General features: G+C 42.1%; 1 protein-coding gene and 1 pseudogene across 2 annotated transcripts in view; one reads left to right on the forward strand and one right to left on the reverse strand.

Moving 5' to 3' along the window:
- Window positions 1-279: 279 nt before the first annotated feature.
- LOC119473235 lies at window positions 280-374 on the reverse strand (annotated as a pseudogene).
- Window positions 375-3,428: 3,054 nt separating this feature from the next.
- Window positions 3,429-17,535, forward strand: part of CPD (carboxypeptidase D) — a 72,300-nt gene continuing 58,193 nt past the window's right edge. The window contains exons 1-2 of one of the 2 annotated variants that reach the window (XM_017542036.2): window positions 3,429-4,253; window positions 9,387-9,634. In XM_017542036.2, the coding sequence (XP_017397525.1) occupies window positions 3,511-4,253; window positions 9,387-9,634 (991 nt within the window). In that variant the 5' untranslated portion in view covers window positions 3,429-3,510. The remainder of the gene's footprint in view (window positions 4,254-9,386; window positions 9,635-17,535) is intronic. The other variant, XM_017542035.2, reaches the window with a different exon arrangement.

The following is a 17,535-nucleotide window of genomic DNA, read 5'->3' on the forward strand; positions in this document are numbered from 1 at the left end:
AGTAGCTGGGATTACAGGCACACGCCACCATGCCCAGCTGATTTTTTGTATTTTTAGTAGAGACGGGGTTTCACCATGTTGACCAGGATGGTCTCGATCTCTTGACCTTGTAATCCACCCGCCTCAGCCTCCCAAAGTGCTGGGATTACAGGCTTGAGCCACCGCGCCCGGCTACATGTGATATTTTGATACATGCATATAATATATGATCAAATCAGAGCATTCTGGATAGCCATCACCTCAAACATTTAGCTAGAAGAGATTTGAAATGTTTCCAGCACCAAGAAATGACAAACGGTTGACCTGGATTTTTTAAAACAGGGTAGAAGTTTTTAGTAACGAACTATAGAAATGATCCCTGAAAGTACAGTCTTAGGGCAGAAGTTTTTAGATGAACAGCCTGACCCAAGAACCATTTTCTTTACAAGATTCATAGGTAATTAAAGCACAGCATAGATTAGGAACTTGTAAATGTCTCATTGTCCAGCACAAACACCTGCAGATTTACAAATTCAATTTGACAAATGTTTGTGGAGCACCCAATCTGGTGAAAGGTCTGTTGTGCCAGGTACAGGAGGATTGGAAGATGAACGAAGGAGGTCTCTCTCCTCCCACAGGACAGAATCTAGGAAGGGACATAGAACACAGACACAACAAAGGACTGGATGTGTCTGCGGGACAAGAGCTATGTAACAGGCACTATACTAAACCCTTTACATTGGCTGACTCATTTTGTCTTCACAACAGTCCCATGAGGCAGGTGCTATTATCATTCCCATTTCAAAGATAAAGAGAGGAGTCATGAGGTCACAGCTGGCAAGCCACAGATCCAAGACTCAAACCTGGGGAGTGTGACTTCAGAGTGTGTGTGCTTAACTTCTGTAATAAAATGCTTTTGGAACACACACAGAAAAGCCATTATAATGAAGAGTCACCTCCCTCAGTGGCTCAAGCCTGTAATCCCAGCAAAAAAGGAAAGGAACACCTGTCACAAGGTTCAAGACTTCTCAGACACAATTGGAGGTATTCAGCTGTAGGTAAACACAAAGCCTGCCCTCCACCCTCTTTTGCCCATCTGGTGAGCAGTGACTGAGGTCCAGAGCTTTGGGTTTCACTTCTAACCACAGGCAACAGTGTACCTGCTAAGGAAGGAGGCCGCAGACCTGAAAGAGGCCTCAAAGGCACCATGAAGGCCTGAGGATTTCTGGGAGGGCACTGGCTCAAGCTACATTCCCATATTATTTCACTTCTCTCATGCTTGTTTATTTACATTTCAGCCTGCCTCACTAGAGGAGGCTGCAGGAGTAAAGGGGCTGGAAGAGGTTTCAAAGGAGAGTGAATGTGGTAGAAAAGGAAATATTTGATTAGAGGTTAACCTGTCCTCTGGGGCTTCTTTGACTTGGATAACTGGAAAAGTGCAGAGTGTAATAGTTGAGCCCTCCTGGGGGGTGGGAGGTGTCTCTGTACAGAGTTGTGGCTTTGTTTCTGATGAGTTGCAGCTGCTGTACCTAATGCAGACTAGATCAAACAGGGCATGGAGGAGAGGAGCCGTTCACAGGACCAGAGTGATGGCGCTCACTCCCATGGCAGAATACTAAATTCAACATCTTCACCTAAACCTGTGCTTTTTCCTGGCCTGTACCTCAGTGAATACCTGCAAGTTGCTTAGGCTGTAATTGAAATCAGCCTACAATCCTCTCTCTCTCCAGATCCTGTCCACTTCCCTTTCCAAAGGTCTTTCACATCCATTTCCTTCTTTCCACCTCCACTGGCACTGCCCTCATTCAGAGTCTCATCATGTCTTTCTGGATTGCAGCTTCCTTCCAGGTCTCTCAACCTCAAGTCTTAGGCCTCCCATTCAATTTTCCGTGTTACCGTCAGAGGGATTTTTCTAAACTAGTTGAAAACCCATCTGTGGTTCTCCATGGCCTTCCAGATCAAACGTAGCTCCCTGGAGCCTGGCCTGTGAGGCTCTTCTGTCACTTCCGCACCTGTGAGCCCCTTCACACCAGTAATCCTGACCCTGCATGCAATTCCCAGAACACAAGGCATTTGCTCTCAAATCCTGCAGCCTTCTTTGTTTGCTTCTTCTCCTGCCTGGGATCCTTCCCTTCCTCCATGGTTTCTCTCCTCCTTTCCTCCTCCTCGAGTTTGGAGATTTCCCTTACCTGCACCCCTCTGTTGTGGCATTCATCACAAACTGCACTGAATCTCTTGACTGGGCAGAAGAATGAACTGTTTCCCAGCACCTAGCTTTTACATAAAAGTTGCTCAATAAATAATTGATGAATGAATGAACTCTGTTGGTCGAATTAGGGTTCAGTCATAGTTCAGGGAAGGGGCCCTGAAATAGCTGACTCTGAAAGAAGGAAATACCACAGTTATTGCGATTATGTTGTTAGATGGGTAGAATTTCGCACCCGATAAAGGGATAAAGTTCTGTGTTTCTTCAAGCTAAAGAAACTAATGCCTTACCAAGGCTGATTTAAAAGACCTCTTCTGTAGACTTGATGAAACTCTCTAATTGTCATCTTTGGCTGAACACTGATGAGTTCAGGAATGCCAAGCAAGTGTTTCCAGAAATGTCAAGCCTGCTGTTTTAAAATATGTCACTCCAAGGCCATAGTTAAATATACAACCTGCTCCGAAAGGTGTGAGAAGTGGGCCGGTGAGCTGTGAAATTAAATCTGCCTAATGAAGGCCGAGGCCAGCACACACACGGACCTATTTGCAGTAAAACAACGTGGGGTGACGCCTAAGAAATAGACCACATTAACACAAAGGGAGCCTACAGCGTCGCACATTTCCGCTAGACATAAAAGAGACACCTTCTTTCCAAGCAGCAACTCTGAAAAGGAATGCGCCGCCCGGTGAGGTGCGAGCCCTCCTCCCCGCGAGGCGTCCCGTGCAACCGCGCGGACGGCGGGGTCCAGCCGAGGCGGGGCGGATGCGGAAAGAAGGCGCCCAGGAGACTGCGCTAAGGCTTTCACTGTCCGAACGTAGATTCTTTCGAACCTATTGATTTTTTTGAGCGCTTTGATTCTTTCGAACCTTTTGGTTTCTTTCCATTCTCGGTTCTAAGCGTTAGAGCGCAGCTGAGAAACGCAGCAACAAAGGTGGGAAGGGAACTAGCAGGAGTTCTGAGAGAAAAATGGGTGATAATTTAGGGGAGAAGCCATAAAGAAGAGACTGAGCGAGAAGAGAAGCGGCGCACAAGCAGAAGAGGAAACAAGGAGGCGGAGAAGAGAAGAAAAAGCTTGGCGAAGGAAGGCGCTGACCAAACTCGTCCGGGACGGGAGGAGGGCAGGCCGGCCGGCCGGCCCAGAGGGAATCGGCTGCTTTAAGGGAAGCCCCGCCCCCTGGTGGTGACCCTCCAGCAGGCCCGTCTGCGATTGGCTGCGGCCGGAGGGCGGGATAGGGTTGCTAGGCGCGGAGGGGATCCGGCGGGCCCCGGCCGCCCGGAGCGCGGAGCCGTGGGAGCGGAGCTGGGGTTAGCGGAGCTGCTGGAAGATGGCGAGCGGCCGGGACGCGCGGCCGCCCTTGCGGCTGGGGCGGCTCCCGTTGCTCCTGTGCCTGCTGCTGCTGAAGAGCTCGGCGCGGGCGGCTCACATCAAGAAGGCGGAGGCGACAACAACGACGAACGCGGGCGCCGAGGCGGCCGAGGGCCAGTTCGACCGCTACTACCACGAAGAGGAGTTGGGCTCGGCGCTGAGGGAGGCGGCGGCCGCGGGACCCCCTGGCCTGGCCCGCCTCTTCAGCATCGGCCGCTCGGTGGAGGGCCGGCCGCTGTGGGTGCTGCGCCTCACGGCCGGCCTGGGGTCGCTAATTCCTGAGGGCGACGCGGGGCCCGACGCTGCCGGGCCGGACGCTGCGGGGCCGCTGGTGCCGGGCCGGCCGCAGGTGAAGCTGGTGGGTAACATGCACGGCGACGAGACCGTGTCGCGCCAGGTGCTGATCTACCTGGCCCGCGAGCTGGCGGCCGGCTACCGCCGTGGGGACCCGCGCCTGGTCCGCCTGCTCAACACCACCGACGTGTACCTGCTGCCCAGCCTCAACCCGGATGGCTTCGAGCGCGCCCGCGAGGGCGACTGTGGCCTCGACGACGGCGGCCCGCCGGGGGCCAGCGGCCGCGACAACAGCCGCGGCCGCGACCTCAACCGCAGCTTTCCCGACCAGTTCAGCACCGGCGAGCCCCCCGCCCTGGACGAGGTGCCCGAGGTGCGCGCCCTCATCGAGTGGATCCGCAGGAACAAGTGAGTGTTGCCCGCCCCTCTCCCCGTCCGTGTGAGCCCCCAAGGGCCGAGGCTGGCTCCGGCACCCAGTAGGCGCTCAAACAATGCTGGCAGAAGGGGTGGCGGTGGCGAAGGTGAAGAGAGACACCCTGTAACGGGGACACAACGGCTACCCGCGTAGCCTCCCGTCCTGCTAATCATCAAAGAATTGCTTCCTAGAGGCTATTTGTTCAAGGGATGCTGGAGGGGACACTTCTTTCTGACATTATGGTCCCTATTCTTACAGGGCCATAGGACAGGAGCGAGAAGAGATCTTACGGATAACCTAGGCCAGCTCGCACATTTTATAGATAAGCTGTCAATGTTGTTATCTTCTATTAAAAGTGCCTAATTTTATAGGCACTGTGCTAAGTCTCTGTGTGACTGCAGTATCTTGGCCACAACCTGATGTCATAGACACCCTTAGTTTTGCATACCGGGAAATCGAGGGTCAGATTGGTTAACTGATTTACATAGGAGTGTGGCTGGGACTTAGAATTAGGCAATCTGATTCCCGATAGTCCTCTTAGCCACGGAGGGAGACTGGAGCCCAAAAATGGCAGATGATATTCCAGGATCTTCCTCTTGCCTATTTGACAGAAACTGGTTTTTCTCCAATTTTTACCTCTGACTCAGCTTAAGGAGACATGGACTTAGCTGGAGAACTTTCACAGATCTGTGAGCCGCTTCATTTTAGATTCTGAAGGGTTTCTGATGCCATTTGTGCACCTTATTAGCCTGGGCAGAATGGCTAATTGTCACGCTTTTAATACACGCTTTGAGTGTCACTAAGCATTGCGTGAGATTTGAAACCTTAAAAAATAGAAGATGAGGACCTCAAGAAATTCGTATAAAACCAGAGAATGTTATAAATATTTATATGTTTGTGTACCCAGTTAACTTTACAGGAATTGTTCCCACTGGCAAGATGTGTGTGGGCTGCAGTAACATGGACCATCTCTGTGGAAAAGGTAGAGCTTGAGCTGTCTCCAGAGATGGGTAGGATTTTCAGCAAAAAGGAGGAGAGGAATAAAAGGGGAGGGAACTCACTTCAGAAGGCATAGTGTCTGAAGTGAGCAGGCATTGCTTCCCCTTTTCAAGCATCAGCTTTGCCACTATTTCCTCATTTTTGTGTCTTCATAAGGCTTTTGAAGCAATCGCTAATCATTCCATCTTGATTAAAAGATTTCTGAGGGACAGCTGAGATAAATAAGTTTCCCTGCAGGACTTGGAATCATTTCTTCTACAAGATTTCAGTTATATATAGAAGATCTAGAAAATTCGTGGGTGTTAGGACAGTTCTTGAGTCTTTTCATCTTTTACTTTACTCCTCTTGATAAAGTCCTCTTGATAGACTTTCTGGAAGGATTTTGTTTTTTCTTTTAGATACGGTCATGTCATGACCTCTGAACATCTGCATAAGAAATATGACTTTGACACACACTTATTAACAGAAGCTGTGATGGCCAGGGCTTTTTGAGATGATATATCAAATGCACTGTTTGCATTGCTTAAATGTTTAAAATGCTCTGTCCTTGCACCTTCAAAATGCGTTGATCCTTGCACCGATGTAAATTCTGTGCCTGGATTTTTCTTTTCAGTGTTAGTTCTGCTGTTACCAAATATGAAAATAAGCTTTCTCTTGGTGTAAGTCACCTTGAGGCTATACAATCATTTTGGTCTGTGGCTGTGGACTACCCTAATCATGGCTGTTCTTCAAACATGTAACTCTAATTAATAAAAAGGGAAGGTAGGTGACTATATATGGTGAAGAGTATATCTATCCTAACTCAGTCTTCAAGAATTCACTCAAAATGCATATTCTTTGCTATTAACCAATAGCACTGACGTGAATAAAATTAAAAACACAAGCACACACAACTGGATATTGATGCCTAAATATAGCATCAGCTTTATGGATAGGATGTTTTTAAAAACTCAAACATTAGTCTTATGGGAAAACTACCTTTTTCAGTGTATTTTGTGAGATTTCTTGATATCCTATTCACCCAGCTATATTCGAATTAGATTTTTGTTGTTATTTGAATATATAAAATTTTAAGGCTTTATTTCCTGCTGCTTGGGAAAATTAAGTTTATTTTCCTTGTTTCACTTTATACTTCATCCAATGGATGTTGAGACAAATAAGAAAATATCAAAAAAATTAACTCTATCATTCAAATAAAGATTTTATAGTTGACCCCTATATTTTTGGCACACTATACTTCTTTAAGTGAATATACCTGCTTAGATTTTCATAGGAGATAAGCATATAAATGATGTTTGGATGTGTTTGTGAGAAGCATTATCATAGTGTTGAGAGTGGGTGCAGATTTTTTTTTCGGGGGGCTTAAGTATACATATCTGAATCTTTGAATCTTTGAAATTTAATTTGTCAAATATCAAATTCTCTTAATTTTTTTAAAGTTATCTATCTACAGGGTTATCCAGATAGCATAATAGAGTCAATTTAGAGATCAACTGTTTAATATTTATAAACTTGTTTGTAATATCTATGATATATTTACCAGCTACTTTAAATCTTATGCAAGGAATGATATATGATACTGAAGACAAGTATGAGAAACAATTGAGCGAATTGATTTGAATGGACACCATTAAATACCTTCAAATAAGATTGGAGTTGATTTGCAAAGTTGGTTTGACAAAGACTCAAAGCATAATCTTACAGCCATTGTAGTAGATGTTACTCCCTCTCAAAATCTTCATTGTAAGAATGACATTGGTACTTTCAAAACTGTGTAATTAGAATAAGGACAATTTAAGTGAATTTTATTACTCATGTAGATTACAAATATTTCATTGTTCAAAGTATTTGGTTAGGCCATTTTGACAATATTTCTGAGAAGTGTTGCAAGAAATGTTGAACAAAATGAAAAACAGCATTTTGTAGAGAATCTTGGATTTTCAAGTTTTAGTTAACATGTGTAATTAAAGTAGCATGCTTTGCTTATTTAGAATATTCAGTTATCCATTTTATTTTACTAGAATATGAATGCCCAGAGAGCATTTGTTTGTTTGTTTTGTTCACAGATCCCTGGTACCTAGAACATCATGTAGCGCATAGTTGATACTCAAGAAATATTTGTTGCCAAATGGATTACCTGAGCTGCCCCAGCCTTCTTACAACTTTCCCAAAGTCAGTGGGGGAGAAATACTTAAATTATGTTAGAATTACAAACCAGAAAGTAAACTGTTAACACCTTAGCTATAGGGAACAGGTGGGTAGGGTGGAGTTAGAAAGTTAGAATATTTACTTAGTTCTTGTTTTTGTATCATTCAATTTCCCAAGGACTGGCAGTGGAAGTGGGAAGTCGAATGACAGTTTGTAAGGCAGTGATTCCCTAAACAGGATGCTAGGTATCTCCGAAGAAATGAACATTTGTTGAACAGGCGTATAAAGCAGTCTTTATGCCAGATTATGTTTCATGTGTGTTATCTTAATTAATTTTCATAACAACCCTGGGAAACAGGTAGCATTAATCCCCATTTTACAAATGAGAAGAAAACGGAGGTTCAGTGAATTTAGAGGCAGTAACTTCTCCTGATTATATTAATGGTGAGCAACAGATCTGGGAGACGGAATGTTCTTACCCATATTTGTCTGTCTCCAAAGCCTGTGCCATTGCCACTACACCAAATGGCATTCTTCTCTGGTGTCTGGAAAGGTGCTAATTATTATTATATTAGCTTTTAGCTAGTTTCTTTTCATAGTCTATGCTAGTGTTTAATCACTGTCCTTACTGGCCAAGATCTACCTTCGGATGAACAGATTTTGTGTTACATGTAATTTTCATTATTTGATCTTCTCTGGAATAGTACTACTGATCATGCTTAAAATAATCTTTAAAATTATACATGATAGGTTTACTTTTCTTTCAAGCATATAGAGAAATGTTATATATCAACCCCCTTAGAATTTCTGTAGGTCAGTTAATTTCAACAACAGAAAGGCAGGAAAGAGAAAAGTATTTAATCTCTACTGATAGTAATGGTTTAAGCTGTTATATAAGGGAAAGATGCTTAAATAGGACTTAGGCATTTTTTTTGCCTTTAGCTTTTGCCATAAAAGGAATTCTTCAGTATTTCTAGATAGATAAATTTGACCAAATTGCAAATTGGTTCACTTAAAAGTAGAAGCATTAAAAAAAAAATGTTTCTTTTCTGGGAGCAGCCTTGTCTCCATGTTAATTTATTTTTTAATGGCCCAATCAGAAACACTGGGCCTTGAAAGAGTGCTGCTTCTACAGTTATGCAATGGAGGGCTGGTCTTTGAATATAGTATATTGTTTTTCTCTGTAAGCAGCTCCCTGTATCAGGTTGTTTACTTTGTTTGTTTGTTTTTTCCTGAATCTCCTCAACTGTGGCTTCTCTCTTGAAAATGCGAATTTAGTATATTGTGAAACTGGAGTGAAAAACAAAATATCCTTTTTAAAATTAGACTCCCTATCTTAAAAATTCTCTTTGGACAATAAATGTAAAAAGCATAAAAGTTATTAACCTAACATATATACAATGGATATTTATATATACCAGCCATGTTTTCTATGAAATTTACATATGAAATACAAGTCGTAGGCTGAACTATATGAAATTGTCATTTTTCAGGTCAAAAAATGGGTGAGGGCCAGGCACAGTGGCTCATGCCTGTAATCCCAGCACTTTGGGAGGCCTGGAAACATGGTGAGACCCCATCACTACCAAAAAAAAAAAATGGGGAATACTGGCACGCTCAAAGCTCATGTGGTTCAACCTAATACATGAATTTGGAATTCCCTATATAAGACATTTCCTGAAATATTAATTTATACTGTGTTATTCAGATATTTTTTCAACGAGGGAAAACTCTTTAAAGTTACTTTGGGTTAACCTGAACCGTTAAAGCTGTTTGAAATCTTAAATTGAAATTTTACTTTGGTAATGCTTTCTTTCCACTTTCTTTTTTTGTTGTTGTCTCCTTATAACAGATAACAGCTGATAGCGTTGTCTTCTAGGTCAAGAGAGATAAAGAAGTTTATTTCTAAAAGATTTCGTGTAATGCATGGTGTTTTGTGTCCTTTTTTAGTGATATGTGATTTGGTTGTATTTTCAAAGGTTTGTACTTTCTGGAAATCTGCATGGTGGCTCAGTGGTAGCAAGCTATCCTTTTGATGATTCTCCAGAACATAAGGCCACTGGATTCTATAGCAAAACCTCAGATGATGAAGTCTTTAAATACTTGGCAAAAGCTTATGCTTCAAACCATCCCATAATGAAAACTGGTGAGCCTCATTGTCCAGGAGATGAAGACGAGAGTTTCAAAGATGGAATCACAAATGGTGCACATTGGTATGATGTGGAAGGTATGCAAAGCATTGAATTTGCTACATTTTCCCTTTTGTTCTTTGAGTTTTCTTATGTGTTTTCTGAGCAGAAAAGAAGAAACTTTGTAGAAATCGAATTTTTTAAAAATATTTCTTTTTACTTTGAAAATTTCAAACCTACAGCAAAATTGAAGGACTACATGAACACCTATCTGTCCTTCCTTTAAAATCACCACTATTATCTTACCCCAGAGATACCTTCCCTCTCCTTCTTTCACTTTTTCTCTCTCTCTACATGCACATGCATGCACACACACACATATACACAGTCTTTTGCCAAACCATCCGAAAGTAGGTTGCAGATTTTATAACACTTTAAGTTCGTTAGCATGTATTTCCCAAGTACAGGGACATTTTCCTGTTCAACTATACTATTACCATAACTGAGAAATCAACAGTAATTCAATACTGTCATACCACATGCTGTCCATAACTCAGTTTCCCCCATTATGTCCAAAGTATCCTCGGTAGCCCCTTTTTCTCCAGATCTTGGATCCAATCAAGGTTCAAGCATTGCATTTGGCTCTTGTAAAGAGACCATGCTAATAGTCCTATGGAAAATCCCATAATCTAGATTGTCACTTTCTTCATGATAAGATTAAATCAGATTTCCCAGCAAGGTTATTATATAGATCATGTTGCACATAATATCAGGAAATACATAATGTCCAGCTGCAAGTGGCCAAGTTGGATAGCTTGGTTAATATGATGACCACTGCCAACCAGGTCTCTCCATTTAAATTTTTAAAATACTTTTTTTTTTTTTTTAAGAGAAAGGGTCTCACTCTTTTACCCAGGCTGCAGTGCAGTAGTACAATCATAGCTCAGTGTAATCTCAAACTCCTGGGCTCAACTGATACTCCTGCCTCAACCTCCTGAGTAGCTAGATCCTCCTGAGGTACGTGCCACCATGCTAGCTAATTTTTAATTTTTGTTCTAGAGATGGGGTATTGCTGTGTTGCTGAGGCTGATCTCAAACTTTTGACCTCAAGTGATCCTCCTGCCTCAGCCTCCCAAAGTGCTGGGATTATAGGCATGAGGCACTTCACCCAGCCCAGATCTCTCCATTTTACATAAAGGCACATTTTCCTTTTGTATTTTAATCTGTGATGTGATCATGGAATGCTGTTTTTGTTTTTTATTGTGGTAAAACGTGTGTGTGTGTGTGTATGTGTATATATATATGTGTATATATATATGTGTATATATATATATATATATATATAAAACATAAATTTGCCAGTTTAACTATTTAAACATCTTTAAGTATAGAGCTCTCTGGCACTAATTTTTACAATGTTGTGCAACTATCACCACTGTTTCTAAAACTTGTTCATCATCCCAAACAGAAACTCTATAAGCGTTAGGTAATAATTCCCACTCCCTTCTGTATCCCTTACCCGCAGCCATTGATAACCTCTAATCTATTTTCTATCTCTGTAAATTTGCCCATTTTAGATATTTTATGTAACTGGAGTCAAGCAATATTCTTCCTTTTGCATCTGGCTTATTTTTCTTAATGTTCTTAAGGGTGATCCATTTTGTAGCAGATATCAGAACTTCATTCCTTTTTTATGGCTGAATAATATTCCTTGAATGTCTATGTTAATAATACATTTTGTTTATCCATCTATTGACGATCACTGGATTGTTTCCACCTCAGCTACTGGGAATAATGCTATAATGAATGTTGGCGTTTAAGTGTCTGTATGAGTCCTTAATTTCAATTCTTCTGGATATATAACCAGGAGTAGAATAGCTGGGTCAAATGGTAATTCTGTGTTTAGCTTTGATAGGCTATTTTCCATCATGGATATACCATTTATATTCCCATCAGCAATATATAAGTGTTCCAATTTCTGATGAAATGTCATTTTTTAAAGAATTTTTTTTGAGATGGAGTTTCTTTCTTGTTGTCCAGGCTGGAGTACAATGGCACGATCTCGGCTCACTGTAACCTCTGCCTCCTGGGTTCAAATAATTCTCAGCCTCCCAAGTAGCTGGGATTACAGGTTCCTGCTACCACACCCAGCTAATTTTTTTGTATTTTTAGTAGAGATGGGTTTCATCATGTTGGCCAGGCTAGTCTCAAACTCCTGACCTCAGGTGATCCACCCACCTCGGCCTCTCAGAGTGCTGGGATTACAAGTGTGAACCACTGTTCCTGGCAAAAATTGTTAGTGCAAGCTTGAATTGTTACCTTTTCTCTTTAAATATTATGAAAACAGCTATTACTCTTTTGAAACTTTAGGTATACTTTGAATAATAACGTTTTTGTTTTTATGCACAGATGTAGATGTGGAGGGAACTTAGAAGGAACAAGTCAACCAATGTAAATGTCATCAGTGTAAATTTTTTGTTTTCTCAGAGTCTGTCCATGGTGAAATGCCTTAGGTCTTCCTTACCTTTTTATTGGCAGTCACATTATAAAGTGTCTATGACATGTCTCTTAATGTGTATTTAAACCTTTGAATTACTCTTTTACTTTTTATATCAAGCCATGTTTACCCAAAATGGTTCACTAAGTTTGAGAACTTAATACTTTTGTTATGTTATCTTTGGGGTGTTGTTTTTCTGGCTGGAAACCTCTGTGTCTGGTGGTGCCTTTGCCCAAGTTCTTGTCCTGCATCCAGGAAGAATGAGGTATGTAGACAAGTGGAGGGTAAGCAAGACAACGAGAAGCTTTATTGAGTGTTAGAACAGCTCAGAGGAGACTCTCAGTGGGTATCTCCCTCTCTATAGGCAGGTTGCCCCATCAAGTGTTCAGCTCTCAGCACAAAGGAGGTCCTGGAGTGGGTGGCTCCTCTCTACAGTTAGGTCATCCTGATGAGTGTTCAGCTTTTAGCAGAGAGGGTAGCTCCTCCTCTCTGCAGCTGGATGTCCCATCACCTCTCCATCCTCTGCCTTGCTCTGGCTGAGCCAGGACTTTTATGGACCTCAGAGGGGAGGAAGTGTATGCCAATTGGTTCATGGGTGGCCACGGGCAGCCTGGAAAAAGGTACCACAAATCCCCATTCCAGTCTCTGGGACTTGCAGCCTAGCCTTCAGCCTTTATGCCCTCCCTGGCCTGAAGGTGGGGCCTTGCCAGGGACCTGCTCCCTTTTACCCAGAAGCTGGTCTGCCTCCTCTGCCTTTCATGGCGCCCAGGCTACTTGTGCCAAGGGGCACCTATAGGCCATTGCTGAGTCGCCCTCAGTTCCTAACCTTGGTTACATCCCCCATGCTTTTCAGTGCCCAGTTTGCCCAAGAATGTGCTTCCCGCCCCCCGCCCCCCGTGCTAGGTCAGCTCTAACCCCACTCCACTCTAAGATAGGAACAGAGGCAGGAATGGGGAGAGGCCAGGCAGCAGGAGCAGGCATCTCCGAGCCTGCAAGGGTAAGGGAGACTTAGAAGGTTGGGGGGTGCAGCTGCTGCCTTCTCCTGGCTCCTGCTGATTCTGTGGAGCATGCACCCCCAGCCGTATCCCCTGACAGCCTGGGGTGGGGGCTCCTGATCCTTGCTGTGCCTGGGCCAGTATCTGGGGCAGGGCTGACATTGCCCCAAGCTACCCCATTGCCCTGGGGCTAAGGGGTGGCCCGGAGCAGATTGCAGGCCCTGGGCCTGGCCATCAGAAGTGTCAGGCTTGGAGGTCACCCCATACAGGGCAGACACCAGGGACGTGGCCCCAGGTGGCCTATGCAGAGCCTCCGCCCAAGGCCCAGGAACCCAGCACCCTCGGTGGGGTGGGCACAGTGGCTGCGCTGCTGGCCAGGTCCCCAAAGCTGGAGCCGCTCCTGCCTCCCACCCCGCCCCTGAAGCATGGCCCCAGCTCCACATAGGGTCCCTGTCTGCCTGACTACATTACTCCCCTGCTGTGCTGCTCCGGGCCTGACCCCATTGCAGCAGCCCCCAGGGCAGCGGACTGTGAAGGGTGGTAGCAGAAGGGGATGGCTGTCCGCCTCTTTCCCGAGCCCTCCAGCCTGCTGCTGCTATCACTTTCTAGAGTTTTCTGATCCTCCTATAGTTTCTACCAGTGTTTCTTGTATGTAAGAAGCATTCAAAAAGAGGTTTGACATACTATTTAGAAGTTAAACCTTCTCCCCTAACAATTAGAGGTGATTTGAAAATCATTTAAAATTTTTTTATAGATAAGGGACTTACTTTAATGTATATTTTTTACATTTTATTTAGTATATTTAATAAAACCTAACTTTGTGAACTGGTGGTTTTATAATCTAGTCAAGTTGCTTCATTAATTTGAGATGATGTTACTTAAAATAATGGGGTAAATAAATTTGTCTTTTTGGAAAAATTTGTAAAAGGTTAGAAAGTAATTTCTAATTGACAATTAATTGAGGAAAGTAAATCTGTCTCATACTACTTAAAAAATAAATATCCTGCCTCTACCAAAAGTAGGTATACTTTGGTATTAATGCCAGCAATTATTTGGTAAGCTGGTTATCATCAGATTTTCCTGATTATTCAAACATCTGAAGAAACTAAATTATGCTACTATTATTTTTTTTTTATGAGCATCAACTTTTTTTGTTTTAGCTGAATGGTCAGATATGTTCTATATTATTTAGACAATAAATAGCTTATTTCTCTTCCTACCTCAGCAAATATTGAGCAGTTTCCCCTTCAAGAGAAGCTGTGATGGTTTTAGTTTCAACAGGGTGAATTCATTGTGTTTAATGAGTAAGATGTTGTGAAACCTTGTGACTTGGCATGTATTCAAAAAACCCGGATGTCCTGGACCTGGAGTGTTGTTTTTTTTTTTTTTTTTGAGACAGAGTCTTGCTCTGTTGCCCAGGCTGGAGTACAGTGGTGTGGTCTCAGCTCACTGCAACCTCCACCTCCTGAGTTCAAATGATTCTCATGCCTCAGCCTCCAAGTATCTGGGATTGCAGCTACTGCACTAGCTGATTTTTTTGTGTTTTTAGTAGAGACAGGGCCATGTTTTGCCATGTTGGCCAGACTGGTCTTGAATTTGGGCCATGTTAGGCCAGTTTTGCCATGTTAGCCAGACTGGTCTTGAATTTCTGGCCTCAAGTGATCTGCCTGCCTCAGCTTCCCAAAGTGCTGGGATTATAGGCATGAGCCACCTGCCCAGCTGAGTAATTTTACTGATGCTCTATGTGATATCTTTAGGAATTCTAGCTTAAAGAAGTATAGACCTTTAGAGCTGAAAGTGAATGTATTGATTTAGTCCAACCCTTTTGTTTTAGAGAAAATTAAGGCCTGAGAGAGGAACTAACTTGTGCAATATAATTTATTCATATAGCAAATATTTACTGAATTCCTGCCATGCAGGGTTTTACCATATTGGTCAGGCTGGTCTTGAACTCCTGACCTCAGGTGATCCACCTGTCTCAGCCTTCCAAAGTGCTGGGATTACAGGCCTGAGCCACCTCACCCGGCTGCCTTTTTTTTTAAATCACAGTGTGCTGATTTGTATGCCATTTGCCTACCATTCTTTCTTCACAGTTTTGAAGACATTGTAAAAATCATATGATGTTTTAGTATGTTTATTCCAAAGCAGATTTAATAAAAACTGAACTGTAGTTTTAGGTAAACTTTTAAGCCATGTTGTGTGCCTGTATCCCAGATACTTGGGAGGCCAAGGCAGGAGGATCTTGAGTTTAAGCCCAGCCTGGGCAAAATAATGAGACCCTGTCTCCAAGAAAACAAACAAAAAAGAATTGCCTTCTTTCAACATACACAATTTAAGGAAGGGCAGTCAATTTATAATTGGAATTGTTTGATCAAAGATCATGGTTTTTTGTAACTTTTAGAAGTTTTCTTGGGCAGAACATTGTTATATTTCATTTTCTTGCAGATAGAAGAACAGTAGAGGGCAGTGCAGTAGAAGGCAGTGCAGTGTAGTGGCAGAAAGAGAGCTTTGGAATCCCATTGCCTTAGGTTGGAATCACAACCTAAGCTGTTTGTGTACATGTGTGTGTGTGGGGGGGGCTATGGGTGAAAGAGAGAGAAATAATCTGGGACAAGTTACTGAATTTCTCTAAACCTCAATTCTCACATATATAAAATTAAGATAAATACTATCTACTCACAAGATTAGGAGCCTCAAGTGAGAATGTGTATAAAGCACCTTAGCCTAGCATTTGGTGCCATGACTAATTACCTCTACTAGAGTTTAAACCTCTTGAAGGTAGGGACTTTGTTTTATTCCATTTTCTATTTCTAGCACACAGATCCATGCCTGGTATATAAAAGATAAACAATAGTCTTTTTTGAATAAATGAATTTTTGCCATCTAAAATTTAAATACATAGTTATTTAAAATCTTAGATCTTTAGGTAATCTTATAAAAATGTCTAAAAATATTCTTCCTAGTTTTGCTCCTACTCTGAAAAACTAAGCTTGTCTTACTGGTAGATTCTAGATCAGTATTATATGAACTTTTTTTCTTACTTGTAACCTATAATATAAAATACCTTTTAGTTGTTTATGTACATTTCATATATATATGTGTACCTAAAAAAATTCATGAAACAGTACTTTTACTATACATTCTGGTATTATTTCTTTTAGTTTGTTCTATATCATTCTTTTAAAAGTATGTCTGAACCCACTAATATATCTCACAACCCACTAATGGATGATGACCTGCAGTTTGTGAAAACATTATTATTGGCCACCCTGTGGTAGAATTCATTTATTTTCAAATTCTAAGTAGGAACAAAACATCTTACAAGTTGTGCATAACTTATTATTTGGATTTTTCTTCCTGACTTTTTTTTTTTTTTTGAGACAGAGTCTCGCTCTGTCACCAGGCGCCAGGCTGGAGTGCAGTTGCACAATCTCGGCTCACTGCAACCTCCACCTCCTGGGTTCAAGCAATTCTCCAGCCTCAGCCTCCCAAGTAGCTGGGACTACAGGCGCACGCCACCGTGCCCAGCTAATTTTTGTATTTTAGTAGAGATGGGGTTTCACCATGTGGGTCAGGATGGTCTCGATCTCTTGACCTCTTGATCCGTTCACCTCAGCCGCCCAAAGTGCTAGGATTACAGGTGTGAGCCACCTCGCCCAGCTTCCTCCTGACTTGTTTATATGTTTAAGTTATTTCCAGTGAGGACTGAGCCACAAATATTTATGTCAGATGTTCTACTTTTAGACTGCCTTCCCTGAAATACAAATGAATGTTGAGTTAGGAAATCGATCAGAAATATAGTTGTCAGGCCTGTGTATTGCTCATATGAGTCTATGGAGTCTATGATTAGTTAGGACAGCTGCCATAAAGCTTTATATTTGTCTTCTTCAGCCACTATAAACTTGAGGCTGAGCCCTTTCAAACTAGTAGTTATGATTGTTTTCTTCTCTGGAAGAAGAAGAAACTGTTCTGTGGATTTATCAAACTTTCTTCCCTCTCCTTTTATACAATGGACACAGTTATGAAATGTGGCCAGAAAGCATATAATGTAACCAATTCAGTTTTTTTGTGTGACTATCACCCCCTTTTATCATGCAGACAACTATTCTTTCCGCAAAATAGAGATCACACTGAGCAGTAGCAATGTGTTTTAAATATTGAAGTATGTTTGGTTGAAAGTAGATTGCTGATGGAAAAGGAAGAGCATGAGGAAAATAATTACCCACGTTTTCAACAACACTGTTGAAAGGTTAAATTTGGTCCAGAAATGGACCAGAAAGCTTATTTTCGAGGACTATTTTCTGTGTCATTAAATAGAGTATCATAAATTAACCCATTTAACACCAGAAAATTGTAATCTAAAACAAAAAAACCAAATGAACAGTGTATAACTGTAAAAATACAATATCTGATATTAAGAAATAGACAAATCCATACATATAGTAGGAAGTTTAAAATAGGCCTCTTTCAGTAATAGTTAATATCATAAAGACAAAAATGTGAATAA

The sequence above is a fragment of the Cebus imitator genome, unplaced genomic scaffold (assembly GCF_001604975.1).
Source record: "Cebus imitator isolate Cc_AM_T3 unplaced genomic scaffold, Cebus_imitator-1.0 Scaffold140, whole genome shotgun sequence".
NCBI classification, from domain to species: Eukaryota; Metazoa; Chordata; class Mammalia; order Primates; family Cebidae; genus Cebus; species Cebus imitator.